The following is a 21345-nucleotide window of genomic DNA, read 5'->3' on the forward strand; positions in this document are numbered from 1 at the left end:
CAGGACCCCCCTGTTCAGAGAGAGATCAGAGATCACAATGGCCAAACAGATTGCAAAGACAAGTTGCAATGCAAGGAGCCCACCAAGCATCTCCAGGGCTTGGTGGGAGCTGTTCTGGGCATCCACAAACCCAAAACAAAATCTAGGGAGAAGAGGGCCTCAGCTGCCTGCCAGGAACACAAGGGAGCAGCCTGTGGGCAGGGACTGGGAAGGGGAAGGATGAGCTCCAGCCCCTCAGGCCAGTGGGGATCTTGCAGTCTTCTTGGCCATGCTCTGCACCAATCCCTGAACTAGAGTTTTGGCTTCTTAAAGCCTGTGTGGACAAGTTCTTGCTCTTCTCACGCCCCCTCCTTCTGCTGTTCCCCACTCCATGCAGCAGCACGTGGCCAGCCTGGCCATGTCCCCATCCCGGAGCTCTGCAGCTCCCGGAGCAGCCCCTGCTCCAGCCCCTCCACCTCCTCTGCTCCCCCCTGGCTTTTCTGTGAGCCCTGCAGGCTCCAGCAGGTTCATGGCTCTTCATCATCCCATCCTCAGGACACCCTGTGAGAGAACCTGGGCAAGGGCTTTGTGCAGCAGGGATCTCTGATCTGGGGAGCACCTGAGACACCCAGGGGTGCCCTGTGTAGAGACCCCTGCTCTGGGGGCTTGGCAATGCCACGGGAGAGGAATCACCAGCTCAGGGAGGCAGAGAAGCACCGGGGCCTGTGGGGAGACAGCAAATATTAGAAGGAATGGCTGAATGGGGAGGAACTGGCAGGGCCAGGGGGTCCAGAGGGATGGCTGGGGAGTGGGGGGAATTGCTGGGCACTGGAGAAACGGGTGGCCAAGCAATGGGGTACTGGGAGACACGGCCACGCACTGGGGGTGGCCGTCATGGCACCGGAGGCACAGGCGGTACCGGGAGGGACGCTCCATACCGGGGGTGATGCGGGGTGAGGGGGGCACAGCCGGGCTGCAGGGGCGGATGGTTGAACAGCGGGGTGAGGCCATCTCGGTACCGGAGGAGCAATTACCGGTACCGGAGGGAACGCGGCCGGTAGCGGGGCGGAAGGCCGGGCCGGGGGCTGCCGCCCGGGGCGCGGGGCGGTCCGGAGGCGGGCACGGAGGCGGCCCCGCCCGGGAGGCCGTGCGGCGGAGGGGGAGCCAGCACCGGGCCCCCCCTGTACCGCTACGGCTCCCGCCTCCCTTCCGGCGGCGGCTCCTTCTCCGCGCCGGGGGCGGACGGGGCGCACCGGAGCCGCGCCGAGCCAGCCAGGTGGGTGCGGGACCGGGCCGGGCCGGGCCGGGCCGTGCCGTGCCGCAGAGCCCGGGGGGGGCGGCGATCGGCCCGCCGAGCCTCCCGGGGCCGCCGGCTTATATAACGGGGCGGCGGCCGCGGAGCGGCGGGATGCGGCATGCGGGGCGGGATGCCGGGAGGATGCGGGGAGGATGCAGGTGATGCGGGGAGCCCGGCAGGTGATGCGGGGTGCGGGGAGCCCGGCAGTGATGCGGGTGCGGGGAGCCATGCAGAGCTGAGCGGCGCCCCCCGGGTGCCCACCCGCAGCTCTGGGGAGGGGGGACACGCCGGCGTGCAGGGATGGCAGGAGAAGGGCTGTCACCCCCGCACCGGGCTTTGGATGCCCCTCCGTGCTCGGCCATGCCCTGCAGGAGGCTCCGCAGAGCGGGGCTGAGGGCAGGGAGAGGGTGAGACCTGATCCCGCCATCACCCCCTGCCCGCAGCCGGGGGCTCCGTGCTCCTTTCTGCCGTGGGGATCTCGGTACCTGCCGGGCTCCTCCCGTGCCTCCCCATCAGGGGCTCCCTCCTCCACCCTGCTCTCCATCCACGGCTCAGTCCAACCACTGGTGGAGCATCCCAGCCTCACCGTTCCCAGTCCCCTGAGATTCAACCCCTCTCCCCTGTGCACTGTCCCCACAAGGCTGAGCCCCCCAGCCCAGCCCTGTCCCCGCCGTGTCCCCAGCAGCACAGGGGCAGGTGGCTGCCGCCATCCAGGCCTTGGCACACGCGGTGGCAGTGCCACCCGCATGGCACCGGCGTGACCGGGCAGCCGCTGCCCGAGGCTGGCAGAGCAGTGAGTCAGAGCACAGAGGCAGGGCTGGCACCTCGCTCAGAACAGGGCTCAGCGCTCAGGGCTTCTCCTGCAACCTGCCAGGCTCCCTGCTCAGGCTCCAGCAGCTGCTGGCCAGGGCTGCTGAGGGAACCGGAGTGGTTGGAGTCAAGCTGAGGGGCTGGGTTTGGAAATCGAGGATGAGGAAGGATGGGCTGGACTCTCAGAGAAATGCCCTCCCTGCCAAACCTGCACTTGTGCCTCTAAGGCTGCAGGACCCCGAGGGTTGCCAGGACAGGCTCCAGCATGGAAACAAAGGAGCTCAATCCCATCCAGTAGCACTGCTCACAGTGTCTGATCCCCACTCCTGGGGAAACTGGAGATGGCTCAGCTGAGACAAACTGGCACAGAAAAATGTCTCAAAGTCTCACTTGGCTCTGGGCCGAGTGTTTGTTTCTTCGATTGCCTTGCTTGATGACATTAGTATTGAAATGACCCGGAGCAGACAGAGCTCAGGACACCTCACTGCCCTGGAGGGTGATTGTGGTTCACACCTGGGCTCTTCCCTGGGCTTCTGCAGGGGCTGCTGCCAGGCAAAGCCCACCAGGCCCATACCAGGAGCCAAGGGCAGCTGTGCTGAGTTGCCCAGCCTGGTTTATGCTCTGGAGATGAGAAGTCCCTGTGGAAAACCCCTCTGGGGAGGAGGTGGTGATCACTGGCAGTGTGGCACATCTCCATTCCTACCCCTGGGCACCAGTGTGCCCCTGTGGCTGGAGCTCTGGAGCTCTGGCATGGCAGGAGAGCATGGTCACTGCAGCCCAGGCTGCATGGCACCGAGCCCAGGCCCTTGGGCATCACACACTGCCCCAGCAGCCAGGGCTGGACCCAGAGGATCTTCCCCGTGGCCAGAGGATCTCTGCTCTCACCCACAGCCTCTGTGCTCCTGGCCAGGCCTTCCCATTTGTTCTTATGCCAGCATCATCCTGGAGTTTAAATGCTCCCTCTCCCTCCCTGGTGTTTATTCTCTGGGTGTATTTATAGAGAGCAATCAGGCCTGCTCAGCCAGGGTAAACAAGCTGTGCTCCTGCTCCTGCTCTCGCCTGAGCGCCCTCTGCTCGTCCCAGGAGCTTTCCCCTCTGCTCTCCTGCTCCCCCCGAGCCTCCCTGCCTGCAGAGACCCCGACCAGTGCCTTGTCCAGCTGTGGGCTCTGCCACTGCCACCTTTGCTGTGTTGTTCTGCACCACCCTGCTCGTCCTGCACACAGCCAGAGCAGCAGGTCCATCCCTCCCTGGCTGGTGCCACCAGCCCCTCTGTGGCACTCAGAAACATTGCTCATCCCAGTCACATCCCAGAGCCCCACAGTGGTGCAACCCAGACCTGCCCCAGTGTGAGGTGGGAGGAATTGTGCCAGAGCAATTGAGATGTTTGAGGCTGAGGATCTTTGCTTTTTGAAGGCAAGGCAGGACAGCTCAGGTGCAGACCTCACCTGGGGAATGCCTCTGGGGGCTGCCCAGTGTGGCATGGCACCCTGAGTCCTCTGCATCCTGCATGAGAGCCAGGACAGCACGCTGCCAGCACAGGCTGTCCCCAGACATTGTGACTCTGAACCCTCCTTCTCATCTGCTGCCCAGGCTGGAAACTGGTGCCAGACCCAGGAGCATCTCCCTTAGGCAGGGGAAGTGATTTGAGATGTGCCTGAGTTTCTCAGCCTGTGCACCTCAGTGCTCACCCTCCTCCTTCCCCAGCCTCTCCCCTCTCAGACACTTGCACAAGCTCAGCTGCTCAGGCAGGGTGCTGAGAGCTGGATGTGCCAAAGCAGAAGAGCTGTGGGCTCACTAATGTCTCATCTGGAGCATTCAGTTTTCCCTGGGTGCTGTGTCTTGTGTCCAGACTGGATCAAAACGTCCCTGCCAGCACCTGGGGGCACTGCTGTCCCTGGAGCTGTTCTGGCACCATCACCCTGCTCTGCTGTTCCTGTCCTCTGCTTTGGCTGTGCTTGGTGTCTGGCTGCCTGGACAGACAGACAGACTGAGCTGGTGCAGCTGCCCAGGTGAGATGCATCTTCATGGTACTGCCAGGCTCTGCCTATTGCAAAGGAGATAAAAACCTCTTTGGTCTGGCTGAAATAAAAAATACCCTGCAGGGATTAGAGCAGCACCTGCAGGGATTAGAGCAGCACCCCTCAGGACTCTCTGCTTTCTCTCAGGGGCCTGGGCAGGGTGTTCCTGCCCTTCCCACCCTCTGGGGTTTCAGCAGACAAATCTCTGCTGCTGTGCACCCCAGGCCATGGCAGCAGAGCCACCCTGCCTCTCCCAGCCCAGCTGTGTCCTTGGCACGGCGCTGTCTGGAAACCAGACGCCCCCAGGAGCACATCCCTGCAGCTCTCTGCATGCAGCCCGTCTCACCCTGCTCCAGAGCCTTCCCACATCCCAAAGGAGGCAGTGGCTGTCCCCAGCAAAGGTCACCTTCACACTGCTGCTGCTGAGCCCTGTGCAGGCTGAGCTCTCTGCACTGCATTTCCCAGGGCACCAGGCACCCTTCTGGGGTCTCCCACTGGGGGCCCTTTGCCTCTTCCCACAGCCAAAACCTCCCCAAACCTGTTCCCAGGGGCTGTCAGTGCCTCCTGCTCCAGGGCTGGGATGAGGCATCCCTGCTCTGTGAAGCTTTTCAGAATGCAGGCTCCATCCTTCCATGGCAGCCCTGCTCCTCCACAACATCGGTGTTTGCCTGGGTTTCCCCTGGTTCACAGATTTATCTCCAATTTGCCAAAGCCTCCCTCCTTCCCCAGGGTGGAGGAAAAGCCTTTGCTTGAAGTCAGGATGAATTTGTAACTTCCCCAGGAACCTGCTCCTCCAGTGCAGAGGAGAAATCACACTCATGACACATCTCACAGTGACATGAGCCACACCACAGGGACAGCCCACCCCAGAACTGCCAGCGTGGCACCCAGAGCTGGCACCCAGCTCCCTGCACAGCCCCTGCCCATGCCAGCATCTCCCCAAGCCTCACAGGGGCATTTCAAGGGCATTTAGGAAGGGATGAGATCCCCAGACAGAAGTTTCCTGAGGCCCAAAGCAGCACCAGGCTTCCTCCAGTTGCTGAGTCTGAGCAAAGACTTCTGTCTGCTGGCTTGTTTTAACTTGCCATTATGTTCTCCAAAGGAGAAATTCATCATGTGCAAGCTAAGGAAGGCAGAGTCAATGTGAAATTTTAAAACCTTTAAAGAGTTGAGAGCCTTCTAAATTTTTAATGAAGGCATCCGAACTGCCAGGTACCTGCAGAGATGGCCAGGAGCCCTCTGCCAGCAGCAGAGTGGGTGCCCCTGATCCAGGAGAGGAAGAGCTGCCACCTCCTGCACCTCCTCACCCTCTGCACGCCCTGCTGGGCTCCCTCCTGCAGGGACTTGGTGGCTCTGGGCAGTTGCTCCATCCTTGCAGATGGGGATGCAGGGAGCACACAGAGCCACCCAGGAAGAGGAGAGGGCAGCAAGCAGTGGTGTGCTCTGTCTGTCCCCCATCAAGTGGCTCCCCTTTGTGTGTCCCCCCGGTGCTGTGGCCCCTCCAAGGCGCTCATGCTGTCGCTGTTGGTGTCTCTGCAGGCCCTGCTCTCCCTGCGATGCCCAGCCACCCCCACGAGGTCCCTGTCCCCTGCGTTAGGTGCTGAAGCAGCAGGCTCCCGGTGCTGCACACACCAAGGTAGGCAGCGCTGTGGCTCTTGGGGGGCTGGGGGGGCCATTTCACTGCCCGTGGTGTGGGGGGCACAGCAGAGTCATGGGGTGGATGGGGAGGCTCAGAGGTACCGCCTGGGGCTGCCTCGGTGGAGCCAGTCAGGTCACCCAGGATGGGGGGGACTCATCTTGGTGACACTTTGATGCAGGCAAGAGACACCTGAAGCAGCTCAGGGCCAGGGGAGTGAGGACCAGCTCAGGATCTCAGCAGATGCTGGGCACGGTCCCACCTGGAGACCATGGCAAGTGATGGTGACTGTGGAGGTGGCACAGAGCCAGGGCTTTTTTTCTTTCTTCCTTTCTTCTTCTTCTTTTTTTTTTTTTTTTTTTTTTTTGGTTCTTTTTTTTTTTTTTTTTCCATTTGAAAGCCCCCAGATGGGAAAGGTACGAGCCAAACCCCTCTGAAAGCAGCCAAGAATGAATTTCCTGGCCCGAGCCCCAGCAGCTCTTGGAGCAGCACGGTGCCTGTCCGGCGTCACGGCGCAGCAGAAACCCCCAGCACAGGCAGCTGGGGGGCAGCAAGCCCCACACCCAGCCCAGCCACTCCTGGGGCCCCTCCCCAGCTCCCCAGGCAGGGCAGTCAGGCTCATCCTGCTGCTCCCACCGAGCTGCAGCTTGGCCCCAGCCCAGGCACCCAGATGTCCCCCCAGGCTGCCACGGAGCCCCCACCATGCAGCCATCTGCTGCCAGCAGGGTGTTCCTGGTGTTGTCCCCCCTTATCCAGCTCTGTTGCCCGGGCCATGGGGCATTCTGGGCTCCCAAATCCTCCCTCTCATGGGATACAATGAGCCCTTCACCCACAGAAGGCAGGTGCTCTGAGAGTTTGGGCCAAGCATCCCTGCTCCTCACTCCCTCCCACCCCCCAGCACTGCTGGTACAGAGAGGGGTTAAAGCACCCCTGTCCTCAACTCAGGTGCCCCAAAGAGCTTACAGGATCTTTACAAAATCAATGCTTTATCAACATGAGGCTGAACCTCAGGGGGCAGTGCCAAGGGTCTCATTTTTAGGGTGTTTTGGCTGGAGAGGGGACAGGTGGGGGCTGCCATTGCTCTGTTCTGACCTGGCTGCCCAACCTTGAGCCAATCATGCCCTTGTCCTTCATGTCTTTTTCCTGCCAGTGAGATGAGGGTGTGTACAACCGCTTTCTGTGGGGAGTGGGTGCCCAAATCCCCTCCTGACACAGAGCCAGGAGATGATCCCTGTGCATCCACCACCCACACAGTCCTGACCACCTCAGTCTGTGGTGTCTGCACAGGCCCTGTCAGTGTGGCAAGGCTGAAAATCCGTGTGTGCACAGGGTGAGGGGCTGGGCAGGCAGCACAGGGGCTCAGGGGGGTTTTGCTGCTTCCCCAGCAGAGCCTGGTGTGCTGTGCCCAGCCCGGCTCCGCGCCGGCCCTGCAGAGCTGCGGGTGTGCGTGCCTGCCATAAATATTGATGGGGTGCACTCGGCGCCAGCGTGCCCTTGGAGAGGCCATGGGGGTGGAAATGCTGTCCCTGCTGCGTGGGCAGGGCAGCACAGCCTAGGGGAGAGCACCAAGGGGAACACAGAGTCTGTTCCAGGGAGGTGGGAGCCATCCTATAGGGATGGGGGCTTGGAAGCGGGCAGGTGAGTGAGGCCAGGGGTCATAAACCTGTTTGGGGAGCTGGCCAGACCTGCAGTGAGCATTAATGTGGCAGCTGAATGTGCAGAGAGCCACCAGGGCCTGTCCCCAGCAGCCACAGCAGGATAAACAGCGAGGGGCTGCAGTGCCTCTGTTTAACAATGCACAGCACAGAGGCACCGGGCACACGCAGGGAGTCGGGAGTGCAGGCGTGAGGAGTCACCACTGCAGCACTCCAGGGGCAGGGTCCACCCCAGCAGGGACCCCTGGCACTCCCAGGTCCATCCTGGTGTGCCTCAGTGCTCATGTTGTCTCCTTGGGGTTCTGGGTGGCTCTGAGACCAGGGCTGGGTGAGCAGAGGGCTCAGAGCAGTGGTGGCAAAGCCAAGGTGCTCGGTCACACCGTGGCTGACAGCCCAGCCACACTGGAGTGTTCTTAGCTGGAGCCTGGAGCTGAGTCCCTGTCCTCTTGGGAGGTCCCGCTGGGAGATTCAGCCCCTGCAGCACTGTGTGACACAGATGTGGGTGTAGATGGCAATTTTGGGGAGCTCTGGAGGGCTGAGCAGCACTGGGAGCACCCCTCTCTCTCTGGTACCCTCCGGGGGCACTGCCATGCTGGGAACAGCTGGAGTTACGGGCTCGGTCCTCTCCTCTCCCCATCCCTGGCTCAGCCGCAGCCTCCCCGGCCCGCAGGCAGGGCTGGGATGAGCAGGTGTGGGATGGGGCCCTGCAGGCAGGGCTGGGATGAGCAGGTGTGGGATGGGGCCCTGCAGGCAGGGCTGGGATGAGCAGGTGTGGGATGGGGCCCCGCAGGCAGGGCTGGGATGAGCAGGTGTGGGATGGGGCCCCGCAGGGGTGAGCTCACAGCCGGCTCCTGTGGATGCCCCGGGCTGTGCCCTGTGAGCAGCACTCCCGTGATCCAGCCCCATCTGCTGTGGCAGCTCCCTGCACCCGCTGCTCCCCAAAGCACACTGCACCCCGAGAGGGGCAGGATGGGCTGGGGGTGCCCCCTGCACCCCTTGTCCAGCCAGGAGAGAGTGGCAGTGACAGGGCTGTGGCAGCAATGCAGATGGGCAGTAATGCAGAGGGTTGTGATGCAGGGGATGCAGCAACAGCCGCAGGGTCGGCCCAGAGCCCCTCTGGCTGCAGGGGTGCACAGGGGGGGCAGCAGGATCCCCCCCAAGCCAGCCAGCAAAGCCCAGAGCCAGGGAGAGCCCCAGGGCTTGGGGCTGGCAGAAGTTACCCCATAAGGGTGGGTTTTGTCTATTTGCTGTGTCCCTCTCTGTGAGCTCAGGGGGCCCTGCCACAGCTGGAGCTTCATGGTGGAGCGGGGCTCAGGCTGTGGCATGTGCCCACCGCCCTCCCCCAGCCCCAGGGCTCCTGGTGAGTGCTGAGCAAACAGACCCCACTCACACCCCGTGTCTGACCTGGCTGTGATGAGGGCTGAGTGGGTGCTGGGGTCTCTCTCACGGTGCTGGGGGGTCTGTGAGTTGCTGCAGGGACACGGTGGTGGCCGCAGCATCCCCAGGGACTGCACGTGGGTGGCTCTGGGCACCACAGAGTCTCCTGGCCCTGACACAGCATGGGGGAGTGACGCCGGGTCCCGGCTGTCCCCAGCAGTCTGTGCTCAGCGCTGAGCTGGAGGGGCTGCTGTCTCCAGACTGACCCCACAGCACGGCTGGTGCCTGTCCCTGTCCCTGTCCCCCCCAAGGGACCAGAGCTGCTCTTCAGAGGCTGCAGCTGCTGCATGTTTCGTGCTGCCTCTTCCTCTTCTCCCCGCTGCTGTTTTTGTTTTGTTTAAGAGGCTGGGTTACGAATTTTAAACAGGCTCCTGAAAAACCCAATTACCTCCAGAAGACAACCTGATAAAAGCTGCCTAAGTGGCACTGTGGAAATCGCCTTGTGCAGCAGCTGAGGGAAAACCAACATAACAAAGCCTTTGGAAATGGAGCTAACCACTTTTAATCCCTCGGTGCAATGAGAAGGACCAATAATTATTTTCTGCAAAGATGTTGGGGGGCGGATAAGTGGAATAACTGCCCTGGGCTAATGGGTGACAGCAGGCTGGGCTGCAGTGCTGCAGGGATGGGTGCAGCTATTCCCTCTGCCTGGGGGCTTTGAAAGGGCCCACAGAGGCTGTGACCTTGCAGAGTCCCTGTCTGGCTGTCAGGGGACAATGGGGACGATGCCAGCAGGCAGGTGCCACTCAGGGATTGCTGTGGCTGATGTGGTGGCACCAGCCAGCCCCATCCCCTCCCTGGGTGCCAGCTTGGAGCGGAGCACAGAACTGCTGGGGCCCTGGCACCTGTGCTGACTCCACAGAGGCGTTTGCAGGGTTTGGAGGTGCTGAGAGCTTCCTCCTCCTTTTGGCTACGGTGCTGCTCCCCAGCCCCTCACACCTCCCCACATCCCTCCCCTTCCTGCCTCCCCAGAGCTCCAGGCAGGCACCCAGCAGGTGACACTGCCCAGGATGATGCCAAGGAACAGCTGGGCCTAAAGGAATGCCCACACTGGGCACAAGCCCCGGGAGCATCCCCCAAACACCAGCTCAGCTCTGGGACTGCGGGGGTCCCCTGGATCCATCCCTGTCCCACAGCAGGGGTGTGCAGGGTAGGAGGCAATGCCCAGGGCTGCTCTTCCCATGGGATCCTGGCCAGCAGGGCAGAGCAGGGAGCCCCCAGCCCAGCAGCTGCGGTGGCACTGCCGGCACTGGCAGCTGGAGTGCTGGGGCGGGCGGCCTGAGCTCACACAGCCTCGTGCTTCCCGCAGCAGCAGGGACGGGGGCTGCCCGCCCACCTCCCCCGGCCACCCAAACCCACGCGGGGACAGTGCCTGGGGACAGTGCCTGGGGACAGTGCCTGGGGACAGTGACTGGGGACAGTGCTTGGGGACAGTGCCTGGGGAGAGTGACTGGAGACAGTGATTGGGGACAGTGCTTGGGGACAGTGCCTGGGGACAGTGCCTGAGGACAGTGCTTGGGGACAGTGATTGGGGACAGTGCTTGGGGACAGTGCTCCAGGCCCCTGACCCCCAAGAAAGGCAAGCCCGATTTAGCACTGGGCGCTTGCACAAGGGATGTCCCTGCCAGTTTGGCCTGAGCTGATACTGGGAGCAGTCCTCTCTGGCACACTGGGATCTACTGGAGGAGGATGTGCTTAATGAGCCGAGGCATCTCCAAAGATTGAAAGACTCAAGGACCCATCCCAGGAACAAAAGGAGGCGTTTGTCAGGCGCTGAGAGACGGGCTCGTTAATTCCTCCTGGCTGTCACACTTATCTGTAATGAATTTGTGCTCCGCTGTATTATTTTTAATACAATAGGAGCGGTGCCGCCCGCCCACCGCCCGGCTGCCGGGAGCGCTGACGTCAACGCCCGGAGCAGGGCTGCCGCAGGACGGACGGACGGACGGACAGACGGACGGGCCAAGCACAGGCCTGTCTTGCCGCCCACGTGCCCGTCCCGCCAGCTGCCAGCAGGCAGAGCGGGGCCGGGCACAAGGGCAGGAGGGGTTTTTACCCTGGAGGTGGAAGAAGGAGTTGTTGGTCAGTGCCAGGCTGAGGCCTCGGGGCTGCTGGACATGGGTTGTGCCAGGGGGTGGTTTTGGGAGCAGTGAGAGTGGGTGAACAAGAGGGACGAGTCCCTGATGTGCTGTCCCTGTACTGAGGTGTCCGTGGCAGCGGCCGTGCGGTGAGGCAGGAGCTGGCAGCGGCTGTGCACGCGCAGATCTGCCAGTGCATCTCTCTGGAGGTGGCACTTGCAAGCCAGTTTTGTCCCCCCTAGCTGTGAGATGTCCCCCCACTCCTGCCCCACATCCTGCATCTCCCCCAGCCTTAAACAGCAGCCCCAGCAGCATCTCCTGAGCCCACCCCAGGGGGCAGCTGCAGCCTGTCCCAGCTCCCTGCAGCCTCCTGCGTTTAGGGGGGGCCATCCCTGAAAGGACCCTGCACCCCGACCCTCTGCAGTGCCCTTCTGGGCCCCCACTGGCTGCTGGTCCAGAGCGTCACTATCAAACACGGGCTATCCCAAAGCCCGGCTCCAAGTGCCGCTGGTGAGATTCGCACAGGGCTCATGTTGTCTCTGAGAACCCAGGGCTGCATTAATGAGGAGGCACCGGCTGTGTGAGGAGCACACAGCGTCCCTGAGCGTCGGGACAGGGGTGGGGAGCCCTGTCCCGCACTGCAGAGGATGAACACAGGAGGGGCTGCAGGAGCCCATCTGCATTCGGGCAGGTGCAGGGGGGCAGGCAGGGTGGTGCACCCCGTTTCCTACCCAGGAACCCTTCGCTGAAGGGGGTTCTGAGCTCCGTGGGCATCATATCCTCGATGCCACTCTAGACCCCCTCCGGCATCCCCTCCCTGCCCTGGGAACCCCGCGGGGGGAGCAGCACCAGAAATCGAAAGCTGGGGCCCCCGAGCGGCAGCTCTTGGCGGAAAGGGGAGGGAGGGTGATATGATTTATCAGGGACTTTAATTAAACTCCCGCAGCCGCCCCGCATCGCTGCAGAGGAGGCCGGGGAGCTGCGGGCCGGGGGTTGAGTGAGGGAGCCGGGGCTGCGGGACCGGGGGCACCTCGGGCTGATGAGCGCCCCGTTTCCCCGGTAATTGCGGCGGCGGTGAATCATTAACCCCGCGCGGGAGGCGCTGCCCCGCGGGTGCTGTCCGAGGGGCCCCGTCCCGGTGAGCGCTGCGGAGCTGCCCGGGACGTTCCCGGGGGTCGTGCGGCGTTTTCCGGCAGGGGTCCCACACCCCGCCGCCCCCGCGGGGGCCGGTCCGCGCGGTGGCGGTGGCGGTGGCGGGGGGTGTCGCTCCGGGCGGGCCCACGCGTGCCGCCGGGGGCGGGAGGGGGCCGGGCCGCGGCGGGGCGGGGCGGGGCGGAGCGGCGGCAGCGGCGAGCGGCGGCGGAGCCGGTGAGTGCCGGTGCTGAAGGGACAGCGCCGCCGCTGCGGCACCGGGCGGCCCCGGGCGGCGGGCGGGGCCCCGCGCCGCAGACCCCGGGGTGGGCTGGGGGGGAGAGGGGTCCCCGCGGCACCGCGGCCCCTGCGCGACCCTCGCCCCCCGCGCGGCTCCCGCCTTCCCCGTGTCCCCGCGTTCCCCGGTGTCCCCTGCGCCCCCGGTGCGCGTTCCCCGACCCGGGTTCCCCCCTCGTCGTCCTTGTGCCTGCGCCCCACCTTCCCCCGCTCCCCACGGCGGCGCGCCCCCCGCGTCCCGCACCCCGCTGCGGTGCCGCTGTCCCCCGCATGCCGGGTGTCCGCTGCGTCCCGTGTCCCGTGTCCCCGCTGTCCCCCGCCTTCCCGGCGCCCCCCCGTGTCTCCTGCGTCTCTGCAGCCCCTGTGGCCCCGGTATCCCGGTGCCTGCCGGTGTTCCCCCCGTTTGCTGTGTTCCCCATGCGTCGCCCGTGCACCTCCCCATGTCCCCCGCTATCGCTACGAGCCCCCCCGCGACGCGACCCCCGTGCTCCGGTGCTCCCCGTGATCCTTGCCAACGGTCCCGGTGTCCCTGCGCTCTCCGGTGTTCCCCCGTCCCCGGTCCCGCCAAGCCCCCGCTGCAGTCCCAGGGCTCAGCACTGTACTGAGCCCCCCCAGATTGTCGCGGGGTGCCCCGGGGCTAGCAGCAGCAAACTTCCCGGGGTCACAGCTCCCCCAGCCCCAGGGGGGTTCCGGGGAGCCGGGGTGGGGGTACCCGCTGGGCTGCAGTACCCACCGGGCACGTTCACACACACTCACACACACACACACACACTGCAAACTGCACCCCCAGGCTCTGAGCACAGCCTGCAGCACCCCACTCACACGGGGCACGTGGGGGGCACGGGCACCCCCCCCACACACACCCCCTGCCGTAATCCCCCGCATGCACACACAGCACACAGGCAGCCTGCAACACCCCCACACGTACACACACGCGACACAGTCTGCAAATTTGTGTGCTCAGCCCCCCGTGCAGCCTGCAAACCCACGGACCTGCACACACAACCCCCCCACACTCACACTCGCACCGCCTGCAGCACCCCCCGAGTGTGCAAACTCACGCACACCCGCAGCACAAACACCCAGCGGGCAGGCACAGCCCGCAGCCCTGCGTGCACACGCATCCGCAGAGCCCGCAGACCCCAAAACTCGCGCACGCTCGCGCTCCAAGCTGGCAAACAGGCTGCAAACCCGCTCATCACGGGGGCACACGCAACCTGCAGCCCCACAAAGTTACCCACACGCACCCCCCATGCAAACACAGCCTGCAGGCACCCGCAAACACACCTCTTGAGCAAACACAGCCCGCACGCAGAGCTCACGCGCAGCGCGCGCAGGCACGGCACACACCCGCTCCATCCTGCACAGGCAGTGCCCCTGCACAGTATCACCCACCTGCACAGGCAGTGCCCCTGCACGGTGTCACCCACCCGCTCCATCCTGTACAGGCAGTGCCCCTGCACGGTGTCACCCACCCGCACAGGCAGTGCCCCTGCACAGTATCACCCACCCGCACAGGCAGTGCCCCTGCACGGTGTCACCCACCCGCTCCGTCCTGCACAGGCAGTGCCCCTGCACGGTGTCACCCACTGCACAGGCAGTGCCCCTGCACGGTATCACCCACCCGCACAGGCAGTGCCCCTGCACGGTGTCACCCACCCGCAGCACCAGCACGGATCACACACACAGGGATCACACACCAGTCACAGGCTGCTGCTGCCTGCAACCCCTGCAGCCCCCAAGCGCTGCCGCAAGGTGCCAACAGCCTCTTCCCCATCCCTCTGCAGAGCACTCGTGCTGCTGTAGACACACACACACGCACACACAGCACCCCAGGTCCCCCACACAAGATCTGTCACCCTCTCCTGCAGAGCAAGGGCACACAGTGCATGGTGGCGTGGTGGGTCCCCATCCCACCAGCCCCCAAGCAGCACACCAGGGCTCCTGGTGCCACACCAAGGGCGGTGCTGAGGTGGAACATCCCTCTGGAGTCCCTGCCTTGGTGCCTCCACAGGTCCTCAAGGCCAGAAGGGATGTAGGGAGGGGGCTGAGGGGAGCAGGCACTGTCACTCTCTGCCTGCAGACCCCAGAACTTCCTTCTGCCCATCCTGGAAGGCATTTGGGCTGAGGATGCAGAGGGTGCAAAGCACAGCCCCAGAGATCATTCCATCCCTCAGCCTGGGCAGCAGGGAACCTCAGTGTGGTATCCCCAGCCTTGTCCTTCTCTGCCTGCACAGGTGGCCCAGGTCAGCCAGCCCGGAGAGCGGTGGATGAGCGCTGGGCACTGGCCTAGCCACACGCACACACCGGCACCATGGACTTCGTCATGAAGCAAGCGCTGGGCGGTGAGTGGGGGCTGTTCCCCCTCAAGGGTCCCCATCTGTGAGCAATGCTGGCCCAGCACCCCAGTAGTGCAGTGGGAGGGACATGGCAAGGGGACAGTCACACAGAGAGCCACCAGCAGTGGGGAGCTGCTGTTGGAGCCCTCCAGGTTTCCCACTTCCAGTGCTGTCAGCGGCTGGCTGGGGAATCCTGGCTCTTCTGCTGTTAACTGGGATTCCCCAGCAGGTCCCCTGGGTGCTGAAGAAGGAGCTGCTGGCATCTCCCCCAGCTGACAATGAACTAGGGCAGAACATCCAGCCCGTGGTACTCCCCATCCCCACAGCCTCCCGAGCCTGCACTTCAGCGCAGGTGGCCCTGGGGATGTCCCAGGTCCTCCTTGCCAGGGACCTCCTTGCCCTCCCTGCTCCTGCAGGAGCTTTAGCAGCAGCACACTTGGGGACCAACCAAGGGTCTTATTATGTGCAGGGGCCACCAAGGACATGGGGAAGATGCTGGGGGGCGAGGAGGAGAAGGATCCCGATGCGCAGAAGAAGGAGGAGGAGAGGCAGGAAGCCCTGCGCCAGCAGGAGGAGGAGCGGAAAGCCAAGCACGCCCGCATGGAAGCGGAGCGGGAGAAAGTCCGGCAGCAGATCCGTGACAAGGTGGGCACACACCTCCCCTGGGCCCTCCCCTGTGGCAGCCGGGCTGGGGCTGGGACAGGGAGCGGCATGGCCGGGAGGAGGGCGGACGAGCCGGTGGCGATGGGCACGGGGCACAGCACGGGCAGTGCCCACTGCCTGCCCTGCTGAGAGCCTGTGTCCCCTCAGTACGGGCTGAAGAAGAAGGAGGAGAAGGAAGCAGAGGAGAAAGCTGCTCTGGAGCAGCCGTGTGAGGGCAGCCTGACGCGCCCCAAGAAGGCGATCCCGGCAGGCTGTGGGGACGAGGAAGAGGAGGAGGAGGAGAGCATCCTGGACACCGTCCTCAAGTACCTGCCCGGCCCACTGCAGGATATGTTCAAGAAGTAACAGCACCGTCAACCCTGCCATAGGGTGCTGGGGCACGGGCGCCCTCTCTCCTACAACTCCTCCATCAGTTCCCTTGGCCCCGGAGAGGGGGTCCCCACACCCCCTCCCGTCCCCTCCTGCCCTGTCCCCCGACCAGACCAAAAGCCCGCCCCGTCCCGTCCAGGCAGGGCCCCCCCACCACGCCAAAGGGGAGCAGCCCTGGCCGGACAGGGCGAACCGGGACCAAATGCACTGATGTAACCTCGCGGCAGGCGAGGGGCACCCAGGCCCTAACGGCCCCTGGGGTGGCTCCTCGTGCCCCCTGCCCTGCCCCTTCTCTTCTCCCAGGGGACCCCAGGAGGCCTCTGCTCGCCTGCCCCCGTCCCCAACACTGCCATCCCCCTGCCCCCTCCCGCCCTGGGCCAAGCCCGAAGCACAAAGCCAGGCGCCCTGCCCGCAGCTCCCCCAGCCCCGGTCGTCGGGCACGGGGGTCCCCCGGGGCTGCCCGGTGTGCTCCTGCATCGGGGGGTTGGAGGGGACCCCCCTCCCCGCATCTCTGGCCCCATAGTTAAAGCCATATCAGTTAGACTGCAATACTTCAGCACCGGGAGCAGCGGGCGCCGCGCTCCGCCAACCGTGTACAAAGGCACGCGCGGGGCAGGGGCCCCCCTGCCCCGTCCCCGTCCCCGCCGCTCGCTCGTCCGTGTCTTGGCCCCGCTGGCCCCCGTCCTCGCATTAGTGTCTCCGTGCCAGGGTGCGCCCCGTCGCTCCGTGCGTCCTCGTGTCCGCTGCTCTGACTCCCACCCCCGCGTCCCCACTGTCCCCGGGGGCCGCTCGCGGCGCCCTCGCCGCGCTGCGGGACCCCCGCTCTGTCCCCTGCAATAACGCCAGCGCGGGCCGAGGGCTGCCGGGCCACTCCCGGGTGGGGACACCCGGCTGCCCTCACCCGACGCTGGACACGTGGGTCCCCGGGCCTGGGAAGGGATCCCTGGGCAAGCGCCCCGGGGTGTCCCAGGAGCCGCTGCTTGCACCCCAACCGGGGGAGGCAGGGGCACAGCCCCATCCCGGCCCGTCTCTGCCACACCGTGCTCCCCCTCCCTCCCTCCCTGTGCTTCCTCAGCCACGGCCCCCGGCCGCTCCCCAGGGCCCTCCCGGGAGGTGGCGGGCAGCTCGGGGCCCCACAGACATGCTGTGACCATCCTGCTCGAACTAGTCTTTGACGATCTAATAAAATAAAGGGATTTGTACATTGCTCCGGCCTCTTCTCATCCGTTGCTTTCCTGGGCCCCCGTGTCAGCTCCCTCACACCCCACCAACCTCAGGGCTGAAATCTGGTAGCTCATCACACCTGGGCTGGCCCCCAGCCAGGCCCCTACACGTGCAGGAAGCAGCCACATGTGGCTCCCAGAGTTCTGCTCATTCCTACTCCACAGGCACCTGTCCTCTCTGGGGTTGGGGACAAGACAAAGGGGATGTCCCACAGACATGGCATGAAGGTTTCTCCCCCTTCCAGGACTTCCCTCACTGAATGACTGGGTATACCCAGGGCTCCAAGGGCTGTTTCTGATGGGTCTCAGCATTCCACCACTCCAAGGGAGGAGCATGAGGCTCTGGGCATGGTGCATCTCATGCCCCCACACCGAGGCAGAGACCCTGGCACTGCCCAGGCTTGGCACAGCTCCGGAGGCTTCAGCCTGGTGCCAGCCTCAGCTCTGATGATGTGCCATCATTTACCAGCAAAGAGCTCAGCTGTTACCCAGGCGGCATCAGCAGAGCAGTCACCCAGAAAAGCTTCTGTCAGAAGGAAATACGAGGGTAGAGAACGGCAGAGATCTCGCAGGCAAGGTCTCCCCTGCAGGCAGGCTGTGCCCTGTGACCCGGCACGGTGCAGGCAGGCAGAAATCCCCAGAGCCCTCGCTGGGCACGGGGCAGGGGAAGGGCTGTGCCCGGGGATGGCAGCGTGGCACGGAACCCGCAGCGTCCTCCATGTCCCGATCCGAGCAGTGTCCCCGCTGTCACCTGTCCCCACCGCGGGGACGCAGCGCCCCCTGGTGTGGTGACATGGCAGGACAGGGGACACCGAGAGCGGGGACAGGAGCGGGGACAAGAGCGACAACGCCCGACAGACCCCTTGCCAGGGCCCTGCTATGGCCAAGGGAAGGAGGCAGGGGAAGGGAGAGCAGCTCAGCACCCCCCTTTTTTCCCTTCAAACAGCCACAGGCACCTTCGTTAAGGAAGAGGATTTATCAAAATTAGAAAAAGACATCACAAATATTTTAAAAAAGCCCCAGCTGGGAAAACATCTACCAGTTCAAATCCCCCCACCCACCCTCCCCTCACTGCCCCAGCACAGGGAAGGGACATGGGATGTCTGGGAGAGGGAGAGGCAGGCTGTGTTCCCAGAGCTGCCCTTGCCACCAGGCTTTTGGGGACAAGGGGACAGTCACGTATCTCATCACTGCTGGGGAGCCTGGTCACAGCAGAGCAGCTCCCATGGGAGGCTCCTCAGCAGCCGCCTTCAGTGACTGATTTTCTTTGGCCACTTGCCTTTGGAACGAGCCCCCCACGCCCCAGAGAGGAGGCAGCAGAGGGGGAGCCCTGCCAGAATCCCCCCATTCTCCCCAGCACACAGCTGCCTGTTTATGAAGCTCCCAAGAAGAGGACACACCAAGCTGAGCCCCAGGTCACAGCCCTGCCAGGCTGGCAAGGAGATGAGCCAGCTCCTTGGCCCACCTGTGCCAAGCTCCCACCCTCGAGGGCAGGCAGGTGTTGCCTCCCTGGGGGCAGCAGCTTCATCAGGAGTCATTGGGGAGCCCGAAGAGCTTGACAGTGCCAGCCTCCCTGCTGCTGTCATATTTGCCATCTTTGTCGTCACAGGCGAAGGCCAGCAGAGGCCTCTTGGGGTGCCAGGCCACTGTGAAGGTGGGGGACTCACACTGCACCTCCCAGAGCTTCTCTCCTGCATGGAAAAGGAGCCACGTCAGCCTGGAGAGCCTCCAGCCCCCTCTGCTGCTCACCTCCCCGAGCCAAGCACCTGCTGCTTCCCTCAGCGAAGGGGAGAGGCAGCACAAACGCTGCTCCAGCGCCTTTTAGACACCCAGTGACAAGGTACAGACATGACAGGCAGGCCTGCCACAGACTTCTTAGGCACAGGCTCCCCCTCATGGCATTCTCTGCACAGGAAAGCTCTTCCTTAGCAGACAGATTCTCCCTGTGTGCTCCCAGCTCCACCAGCACTTCTCCATCCAATTCCCTTCTTACTGTTCCCCAAAATAAAACCATTACCTGTCTCCACTTCAGCAATGTCAATGAAGTGATCTTCTGATGCTGAGGCCAGCATCTTCCCATCATGGCTGAAGCTCAACGTCCGCACAGGCCAGTCGAGCCTGCAGCAACCCAGGGGAGCAGACAGTGAGGCACTGCCACCACAGTCCCCAGAGAGGGGGAAAACAATTCTGGGACAGCTCTACCTACCTGGAGAAGCACCTCACACACACCAGCTCATCCACGTCCCAGAGGCTGACCAGTGCATCAGCACTGCCCGTGGCAAAGTACTTCCCCATGGGATCAAACTTGATGCAGATGCAGTTGGAAGGATGGGCGTTGATGGACTGGATGGGTTTCAGCTCTGGGTAGCTGTGGAGGAGAAGGGAGAGGGCAGGGAGCAGTGAGAGAAGCGCAGGGATTCCCTACACCAGGGCAGGCATGAGGCACACCAGGACTGGAGCAAACCCTGCCGAGGCAGGACTCACTGAGTGTCCAGTGAAGGAGGCAAAGCACCAGGGACCATTCTGGGGAGCTGAGCCCAGCCCACAGCTGTGGCAACCTGAGCTCCAGGCAAGCTCATTCCCACCAGAGGGCAGGGGATTGCTGGGATGTGGGGCTCAGCTTTCCCAAAACAGCAAAGGCACTTGCAAATGACTGCAGCCAGCCCAGCCCGCCAGCAGCCAGGGGCACCTGCCTGAGGATGTTGATGCAGCCATTGCCATTGGTGAGGAAGAACATGTTGTTATCGTTGTTCCACGAGATCTCGTTCACCTCAAACTTGAACTGCTCCTCAGCTTTGGAGCGATGTGTCTTAGCATCAATGAAGGTGACCACATCATCCTTGTTCCCCACGGCAATGGTCTGCCCGTCAGGGCTCCAGCAGATGTTGATGTTCTCACCTGAAAGGACAGAAAGGCAGCAGGTCCCACTTCCACTCCAAACCACTCACAAATGGGAAAGACTGCCAGTTCTTCAGTCTAACACACAAACCCTGCACAGCAGCTATCCAGCAAAACCAAACTTGTGACAAGTACAGCTTGAAGACAATATGCCACAGCCCATTTCAGCCAAGATGGGGCCACAGCAATCACCAAACAAGGTCACGCCAAAGATCCTCTGAATCCAGTCATCTCTGAGATCCAGAAGATGCAGAAGCCAAAAATACCTTTGAATAAAGGTAAGAACATGGCAGGTTGCTGTTATACGACTTTACTGTGCCATTCCCAGCCCCAACAACTCAAAACTGGACAGACCATAGATGGTATTTGGGTTAAACATCATATGAATTCAAACTGTTTTCTGAGTCCACACAAACTTTTATTTCCACCACGGTTCTCTATAAACATGCTCTTCCCCAGTGTCCAGCCTCACAGCCCACTGACTTCAGAGACAAGTACAAAGAACATTTTAACAGCCAGCAGCATATTTCAGCAGTTCTACCAGTCCTGACCCTACAGGAAATCAGCTCTCACATGATGAGTGCAACACAAATATAAAGCAGTGAGCAAAGATGTCCCAGTCAGAAATAACCACAGGAAAGGTGCAAAGAAGCTCTGTGCCACTGCAGATGGGTCCCACACAGCTGAGCTCCTGCCAGGACCCACTTGGGAAGGCAGGACTCACCTTTGGTGTTGACAGTGGCGATGCACTTGGTGGTGCGGACGTCCCAGATGCGGATGGTTTTGTCCCCTGACGCTGTGACAAACAGGTCCGGGTTGCTGGGGTGCCAGCAGAGCTGATCCACGCTGTCCCCGTGGCCGCGGTAGTTGTTCTCCTTCACCTGGAGGGAGAGGGCAGGCGACGTGAGGCTGTGCCCAGCCCGGCTCCAGCCCCTGCCCACATCCCAGCACGCTGCATCCCCGCTGGGACACATCAGGAGGAGCCCCAGCCACGCTCCCGCCCACGGCCGGCCAGGATGGAGAACCCCGCCGGGCACCGCCAGCTCCATTCCCGGCCCGCAGCCCCGGCCTGCGCTGCCCCGGCGCTGCTCCTGTTCCGGTGCACACCGGGTACCCACCCAGCCCCGGCACCGACCACCGGGACACTCTCCCGCTCCCGGACCCCAGCCCAAGCAGCCGCGCCCGGGCTGCCCAAAGGCTCCCGGTGCCGACCCGCACCGCCCCCGCCCGCCCCGTGCCGGCGGATCTCTCACCAGCCGGTCCTTCTCGAGCAGGAACACGCTGGCGGTCTTGTCGAAGGAGCCGGAGGCGAGGCGGCGGCCGCAGCAGCTCCAGGCCACCGAGTGCACCTTGGCGCCGTGCGCCGGGAACTCGCGGCTGCGCGTGTTGGCGCGGAACAGCTCCTGCATGGCCTGCACGTAGGGCGACACCGCCATGGCGGGGCCGCCGCCACCGGCACCGCCGCCGCCGCGCGCGCCCCGCCCCGGCACCGCGCCTGACGCCACTTCCGCCGCC

General features: G+C 63.5%; 2 protein-coding genes across 3 annotated transcripts; one reads left to right on the plus strand and one right to left on the minus strand.

Annotated features, from left to right (window-relative positions):
- The first annotated feature begins 1053 nt into the window (after positions 1-1053).
- On the plus strand, positions 1054-16914 carry CPLX2 (complexin 2). 2 transcript variants are annotated; one of them, XM_059483968.1, is made up of 5 exons: positions 1054-1255; positions 5644-5740; positions 14576-14683; positions 15147-15322; positions 15488-16914. In XM_059483968.1, exons 3-5 carry the CDS (start codon positions 14653-14655, stop codon positions 15683-15685), a joined length of 405 nt encoding a protein of 134 aa, XP_059339951.1. In that variant the 5' UTR covers positions 1054-1255; positions 5644-5740; positions 14576-14652; the 3' UTR covers positions 15686-16914. The 2 variants fall into 2 exon arrangements, with proteins under 2 accessions (XP_059339951.1, XP_059339952.1); XM_059483969.1 differs by lacking the exons at positions 1054-1255; positions 5644-5740 and adding an exon at positions 12261-12278.
- A 1301-nt stretch (positions 16915-18215) lies between these two features.
- Positions 18216-21310, minus strand: THOC3 (THO complex subunit 3). The gene is made up of 6 exons (XM_059483575.1): positions 21084-21310; positions 20555-20711; positions 19626-19830; positions 19139-19300; positions 18950-19050; positions 18216-18623 (listed from the first exon to the last, which is right to left on the minus strand). Exons 1-6 carry the CDS (start codon positions 21264-21266, stop codon positions 18460-18462), a joined length of 972 nt encoding a protein of 323 aa, XP_059339558.1. The 5' UTR covers positions 21267-21310; the 3' UTR covers positions 18216-18459.
- Positions 21311-21345: the final 35 nt, after the last annotated feature.

Source organism: Ammospiza nelsoni, chromosome 16 (assembly GCF_027579445.1).
Source record: "Ammospiza nelsoni isolate bAmmNel1 chromosome 16, bAmmNel1.pri, whole genome shotgun sequence".
Classification (NCBI taxonomy): Eukaryota; Metazoa; Chordata; class Aves; order Passeriformes; family Passerellidae; genus Ammospiza; species Ammospiza nelsoni.